Here is a 7998-nt window from a genome sequence, read left to right as displayed (position 1 = left end):
TATTAGGCCATGAGAATCCTTCATCTGTTGAATATTTCATCCTAAAAGCTGTGCAATGAAACAAATAATCTCTACTATTCTTGCGACACGCCATGAAAATAGTTACTGTCTTATTCTAAAGCTTCCATTGTGTTCCATAAACAACACTTCCTCCTCATATATTTTTTTCCTTTCTAGATCAAAGACCTCGGTAAGCACTTGGTTCAGTGTATGTTTGATGTGTCTTCAACTCCATGTAAGTACAGAGTTCCTTACTACATCATCTTTCATTACATGCAAAGCCCCATTCTAACCGACTGGGTTGTCCAGCAGTGCTCTTACTCTTTCATTCGCACACATACGCGTAAAAATGGATGTCTGTTCCCCAGCTTACCAGAAACGAAAACATCTTAAACCTCTTTGTCGACCGGTATTTTAAGTAATTCTCTTCAAAACGATTCATTGATGGGATCGGGGTCGTGCCGAGTTCCTGTTTTCGAACATATGGAACATGCGACATCGGAAGCTCGATGAACACCCACTTCATACTTCATTCAATTAGAATTCATTTTCACATCTTTTTGCACAACAACTTTTGAAAAACTTTACTAATATTCAAAACATTCCTGTGCAATTGATCAATTTCGGGAAGGCATTATTGAATGGTATCATCTCATACATTGAACTTAAAGTTTGCTACGCCCAACTCACTCACGTATTAAACGTAGAGCGTTGCGATGTTCTGTAACTGCCCATCAGACAGTCGTGATGGACAAGGACTTATTCAAGGTCAACAGATGCGTGTGGGATCCTTACGCATATACGACACTGGCAAGACTTCCTTCTCTTCGATCTTTTTCATCGAAATATGTTTCGAAAAAGGTGGAGTTTCATACGTATGAGCACAATAAACCATCGAAAAGGAACGAGAAACATTGAGGCGGTTCGAGAAACAATGAGAAAAGGTCGCATAACCACTACGCACCCGTGAGGAGCAACCAAAACAAAAACGACGATAGAAAAGCGAAATATCATCACACCGATACAAACGACAGCACGTGCAGTCATCCAAGAGTAGCACTCGCAAGACGAGACAAACCAAAGCGATGTTTTTGTGACGTCATACGACGTCTGTCCCATTAGTAGTGGTGAGACATTGATCCATTGCCGAGAGTTTCATCGAATAAGAAAATTTCGCTTTCTATCGCGCTACTCGGCGGTGTTCGTTGCGGCTACGTTCGGGTTCGTCAGTGTTGTGCGGGCAATGAAACAGTTAACTTATGTTATGTAAAGTACGCGCTAGTCATTCGAAGTATTTCGATATTCGTCGGTGTGTGACCTAATCAGCCATCATTGGTTCGGGTTGACTTCACTTCGCTCCTAAAAGTGTGGTGACCTTTCGGTGTGTCTGACACCAATAACTTAAAGCGAAAAAAATAATAGTACGCATTAGCTACACTTCTGTAGTATTCAAATAACAACACAAGACGTCGAATTCTACAAAGCAGTTGAAGGGAGTTTTGACAGATCGCGCAAGCGAGCGTAAAAAAAGAAAATGGATTACGGGAGTGCTTGAATGGAGAAAAATTTATAATTTAGCTATATTTTTATTATATGTAGTTTCTCGTTTCTCTTGAATGTTATTCATTTCATTCCATCACACATACTTCGGAGTTAACGCTTGCACAACAGTGTGGCAGTGGCACATAGCTGAAGATCGCGACAATGTAGTGGTATGGGTGTGCCTCACAGTGTCCAGAGCGGACAAGTGTTGGTATGGAAGGTCTCAATCTGGCGGAAGTATGAGTGGGAACAGTTGGTGTTTATATGAGGAAGGCAAAAATCGAATAAGATTTTGACAGCTCGCCGCTTTTGATCAAATAAAAATATGAAAGGCAAGTGATATTGATTATTTCTTCAGCGGAGATTAAATTCGTGAGAAAAGTGAGAGAAAAAAAATACACGAGACGTGAGCCTTGATAAGTCCATCAAGACATGAAAAATGTCCAGTGTGAGTGAGAGTATGCGAAGCCAAAGAAATTGTCTATCCTAGAAAACGTGTACTGATAAAAATGGTTGGGACAGTGTCTAGCCTGCGGAATAAAAAAATTAGTGAAATGTCGATACCGAAGAAGTATGCCTTAAGAGCAGTGAAATAACTCATAGTGGAAGTAATGTACTGGATATGAGTACAGACGTTAGTTCGCAATGGAGATCACTCGGATTCAACGGCAAGTCCGAGTCTCGGTCCAGATCTCCTGTTGCCCAATCTCTCCCCCAGTTACCTAAATTAATTCCTTTCCCAGAGAAGAAAGTAGCAAATAAAAATGTACGCAAGAAAAACAATAACAATAACCTGAATAAGATTAACAGAAACCTTGACAAATCTATCACCTCACAATCAGAAATTGTTATCGACGGAAGCAAGTTTAACTTGAAACCAATCATTAAACTAAAAGCAGTTCCTTGGCCCCAACATAATTCCAATAAGAAACAGCAACAACAGCAACCGCAGGACGAAGACATCGGGGACGACATTAATAGTAAATTTACGAAAAATGACAGTAGTATAACGTGTGATGAAAAAATACGTCGCCCTGCTGAAAAGAGACAGCACTACAATATTGTTGCAGGGGAACGGAAAGATGTTGATGCGACTAAGCTGATATTTCGACGACGCAACACAACCCCTACAACAAGTCGTAGTGTGACAAGTGTCGTTGCTACAACTAACAAAACTCGCACGTTATCTACCCCAGCCACTTCTGCTGAGGACAGTATGCAATCCGTGCCGGGGAGCACGGAAAAGCCAACGCTAACGTTCAACAGTGCCGAAGTATTAGACACAGCCCTCATGAGGAACGTTAAAGCGGAGCCCAGCAGTAAAGTTCCAAAGCGAATTTTTAAACAGGAGCCAAGAGAAAGTCCTGTCACGCCAATCACCGCACTGATAAAATGCGAAGAAACCATCGAAACACATCGTAAATCGAATCGACGGAGACAATTCACCGATCGAATAATTGATACAATGTGCATACCGGAATTCTATTTCAAAGCCAGGTGTCGAAGTAAAACCAAAGCAAGCAGTTCTAAAAAAAGAAACCCGGTAGCTATAGCAGCTGCAGCTGCCAATAGAACCAATATCCGGGTAACACAAAACAAAAACAAAACAAACACCAGCAACGGCTCCAGTAGTATCAGTTGCAAAAAGGCAAAAGAGGTTAACACCCTAGAAGAATGTACCGTTCCCCGGTTGAATCCGATTTTTCTTTTTGTGAAGCAAGAAGATACACGCATTGTCGAGGTTCGTTGTGAGGACTATGACAGACGAAATCGTATACGAATAACCAAAACTTCTAATGGACTCTGGAGATCGTATCCACGTACGGACCCCAGTTCGTCGGTGGTGTTTTCTCTGTTGCCGAGACATGAAAACAAGACGGAACAGTCAACATTGCACTCAGACGGCATTCCAAAAGCAGAACTACCAAAGTACAAAAAATCTCACAAGAAGAAAAAGAAACACAAAAAGGAAGTGAAACAAAGGGCGTTGATGAAGCGAACACTTCTTCGACCAGGGAGTAGAATAAGTTTGAATGTACATGAAGTTAATGAGTCCCAATTGTTCAACGATGAAGTGAACAATGAAGATGATGATGTTATTGACATAACGTTGTGTGACGAGCAGGATGCTAGTGACAGTTTTATGGATTTGAGCCGGTCAAATGTTAATGTTGAAAATATTAGTAATCGGAATAATTTAACCGTTGATAGTAACAATATCAGTAATTATAGTGATTGCAATACCAACAACAGTAGTCTAAATATCGCCACTAGCCTAGAAGAAATCAGTACCAGTAGTATTAATGCCACACGTAAAACAGATAGCAATAAGGACGACGCTAGTGACAACGACGTTGAGTTGATTCCAGAGTCCCAGGAAATCGTTCAACATGGACTGAATGATGGCAATAGTTGGTCGGAAGAACTGGATAATATCGAGGCACAGATACCATCAACTATCATCTCGGTGCAAAAGCTTCAACGCAATCGTGCCATTGCGCATGTCGGAGACAATGTTGAACAGCACACAACAACAGCGGCGCTCAATAATTTGATTGCACTAAATGAACTTGAGTTTAATCATCAGGAAAACCACGCGAACGAGTGCATTGAGAAAACATTCTCCTATCATTTGGAATCCCTGCAAGCGGTTGCGGCGGTGGCAGCTGCGGCTGCCGCCGCTGTCAGAGGTGCCTCCGCAACCATAACCGATGCAAGCAAACAGAGCACCATTGGTGAAACTACTGATGCTGCTGTCAGTGGTACAGCGCCCGCCACCAGCCCCACCATTCCAAGAGTAGGCGCTAGTGTGAGTGTAAAAGAAGTTGGGGAACAAGGTGGCAAATCGTTGCACACATCAACAACTTCCGATGCACCGACTGTGCATGAGATTGACGACGATGGAGACGAAGTGTGCGTTCTGGAGTCGGAGCCAGTACAGCAGCAGCAACAAACAAAAGGACGAAATGAAAATATGTGCCTGGATAGCGCAGTATACGAAAATTGTAAGACGGAATCGGATTGCATCCAGAACGCGGAAGTGCAACCGCATATCACAATCAGTAGTGACAGTGAGCTGGAAGATGATGATCCAAAGCATCATCATTTGAGTGAATTTAACGATTGCAGTGACCTGATCGAAGGAATTCGTGAGATACAGTCTGCCAATCCGGAGGATTTACTACATGCCAACTGTGGTGAAAATACAATGACTGGTGCGGAGTTGCTCGATTCGCTGGTAGAGCAACGGTGTGAAGACAATCATATCTCGGGAACGGATGATCTCAAAAATACAGTTTATTCCATATCAGATGATTATAATGACGACGATGATGTTCTATTGGAATCAGAACCTGTTGCCGACATTATCTCCCGTCTTGGCGAATCTCTGAGTACATCACCAAAGTGTTTATCATTTAACGAAGCTGGTGAAATTGAAGGACTGACCGGTGATTTGTTCGATACCACACACCACTCTCTGCAAATGGACGATAACTTACCAAATCCATTTTCGTCGCAGAACCCAACACTTGACGAGTTATCAATTACGATAAAAGATCTAACCGATAGCAGCGAACATGCAAATTCTTATTTTATCAGTGCGGATAAAACGAACAAAGAATCTGAAGCTCCTATTGTTATATCACCCGATTCCTGCCAGGAAGAACTACCAAAAGATCTCAGCTGTCGCAAACGTAGTGAGAAGAGTACTGATTCAATTGTAACTCTCTCCCCATCACCCCGGCCAATATCACACAGTTCCGATGCCATTCAATCACCACAACCTAGTGGTTTACCAGCAGTCCCACCGTCGCCGGATATTTTCCTGCAACCGAAATCAATTTCAAGCGCCGTAATGGAAACACTCATTTCTCAAGCTTCCTCAACTGGTGCAAAACCTAGAACAATACAACAGAAAGAACCTCTGAATCTCGGTAAATGTCGAAAATCTGCTAGTCCGACGGTCAGCTGCTCGGAAGAGGCTAAGCGGCAATCAAGCACCGAAGATGAACCGAAACCCAAACGAATCAAAACCGATCCTGAGTCCAAAACATCCAACAATTGTGAATCAACTCCTGGTCCAACAACGGACAGCAATTCAATTGCTATAAGTACAGGCAGCAGTAGCACAAGTAGCTCATCCAGTCACGGTAATCATGGGGATTCCACTCGATTGGTGGAAATGCTTACCTCTGGTAACGATCCAGATGCACTTACGCAGTTGCGTTTGCTAATCGGTAACCCAGCATGGAAAGTACCTGATCCACTACTAGTGCCAAAAGATCGTCTCAATGCAGTTCTGGCATCGCCAGCCCGGGAAATTCCACTGTTACTAACCACTCGACCCGAACTGCGATTACCTGAAGCATTTGCGTTTCCGAATATTCTACAGGACCCGGACATTCTGGTTATATCATTATCGCAACTAGAAAAAATATTAGAAACTCAAGATGAGCTACTAAAGATGAAAACGAAAACGGATGCTAGTAAGAAAACTGCTCCGAGCCCGTTGGAAGTGTTGAAACAAACGCTCACAGCTCAAGCAGCCAAGCAAAACCCTATGATGAGTTCACTTCTGGCTTCCGGTTTGGCCGGAGATATCGATGCTGCTACGGCAGCAGCGTTTAATCAGATGCTCTGGTTACCATATCTAGGTCAGATGGGGCAATTCGGTCCTGAATTGCTGAAAGCAATGATGAACATTCCGAACTCCTCCCCAAATGTTTCCGATATGTTACCGTTCATGGGTCCAAGGTTTCAGGATTTCTGTGGATTAGCCAGTAACCCTATGGATTACAAGCGTCAGCTAGAGTTCGCCATGTGGCAAGATGCATTGAGCCAAGTCAACAGTGCCAGTTTGCAGCGGAAACAAGAAGCTCAGAAGAAAGCAGCAACCACAGCAGTTCATGTTGATCGCAAGCCTATAATACCGCCAAAGACCTTAGAGCAGCAAAGATCTGTGGCAGCAGTGGCTGCGGCTGCCAGTTTGTTCCAACAGCAAACTCAACAAAATAAAAAACCAACCTCCGTAATGAACCAACTTAACTCCCTCTCAATACCTCAATTTATGACGCCCTCGATGCCAAACAACCGTTTCAACAGTAATACACGAGCCACAACCATGCAATCTCCTTCATCACTTCAGCAGCAGTTCAGTCCGACAGGATTCAAAAATATGCCAAACTTGATGAGTCAGGCTGCGAGCGCACAGATGCGACAGCAAACCCACCGGCCGCAACTATCTGCTGCTCAGAAGAGTAGACAAAGTACCAATCCCATGTTCTCAAACAATCCCTTCTTGAACCTTCCAAACAACTTCCAAGAATTCCACGAACAACAGCAACAAATCGCTCGGAAGTTACAAAAAGAACAACATCACACCCGAGAACAGATGCAGCATCATCAAGAAGAGCAGAAACCTCGAGTTACCTGCAAATCATTGATGAATTTACTGCAACCGGAGAAACAACAGCAACTGCAGAAACACAATACCAACAATAAACTAGCTAATCTAATGGCTTTACCTGGTATTGAACTATATGCAGCTGGTCAACATGACCAGATTCAGCAGCAATTGTTCCTACAGCAGCAACAGCAGCAACAACAACTGCTGCTCCAACAGCAGCATTTGCTACAACAGCAGCAGCAACAATCTCAACAACAACAACAGCAGCAACAAGGAAAATTAAAAGTAAAACCCGGATTGCATCTGCTAGATCCGGCAGCCATTCAGAGGCGGCTGCTGAACACCGATGAGTTGCCCGAAGTGGGTAGCACCACCAACGGAATTGATGATACGACGGATCTAACCTCCCCGTTGTGGCATCCACTGTTTGGAAGGTAAGCATTACTGTTATGGTTACGTAAAGCTTTGTTATACAAAGTACGAAGGTATAGTTTTTTAATATATATCTCATACAATGTGATCTAAACGAAAGACGAGACAATTCCCATTTCAAGATAAAAATCAACGTATAACTTGACAGATTCTTGTGTTTCAATACGAATGATAGATTGAATAAAAATAATCCCATGTGTTAAACCATTCTATATAGCAAGCTAACCACATTAAAAAGTGATTTTAGTGTATCGTAGAGACAGTGACAAACCAATTTTAGTGTATCGTTGAGACAGTGACAAAACAAACATATATACATCAATGGAAAGCTAAAGTTCCTAGCTAACAACTGATTAAGAAACTAAGTTGATTCATTTGATTGAAAAACCTTTATTATCAATTTAGTAAAGTGATGAATTTTAACTTGTTATAAAGTTATAATAGCTTTAAAATAAAAAAAAAACATTCAGTAGCCGGAATCGGATTCGAACTGAGGATACACCGATTCACACTTTAAATAATTGAGACTGCGGAAAATGATTATGAGTGAATCACGATTACATAATGAGCGATGTTTGATGATAAAGCTGTGTAGATGGTTTCTATCGTCGCACACT

At 42.4% G+C, this 7998-nt stretch overlaps 1 protein-coding gene across 2 annotated transcripts in view; it reads left to right on the top strand.

Moving 5' to 3' along the window:
- The first annotated feature begins 1244 nt into the window (after nt 1-1244).
- Nucleotides 1245-7998, top strand: part of LOC131439119 (uncharacterized) — a 52104-nt gene continuing 45350 nt past the window's right edge. Inside the window, exon 1 of one of the 2 annotated variants that reach the window (XM_058609744.1) lies at nt 1245-7383. In XM_058609744.1, the coding sequence (XP_058465727.1) occupies nt 2165-7383 (5219 nt within the window). In that variant the 5' untranslated portion in view covers nt 1245-2164. Of the gene's footprint in view, nt 7388-7998 lie in introns of those variants that run through there. The other variant, XM_058609745.1, reaches the window with a different exon arrangement.

This window comes from Malaya genurostris, chromosome 3 (assembly GCF_030247185.1).
Source record: "Malaya genurostris strain Urasoe2022 chromosome 3, Malgen_1.1, whole genome shotgun sequence".
Lineage (NCBI taxonomy): Eukaryota > Metazoa > Arthropoda > Insecta > Diptera > Culicidae > Malaya > Malaya genurostris.
Note: the sequence above shows the minus strand (reverse complement) of the source record. Positions and strands in the feature narration are given on the sequence as shown.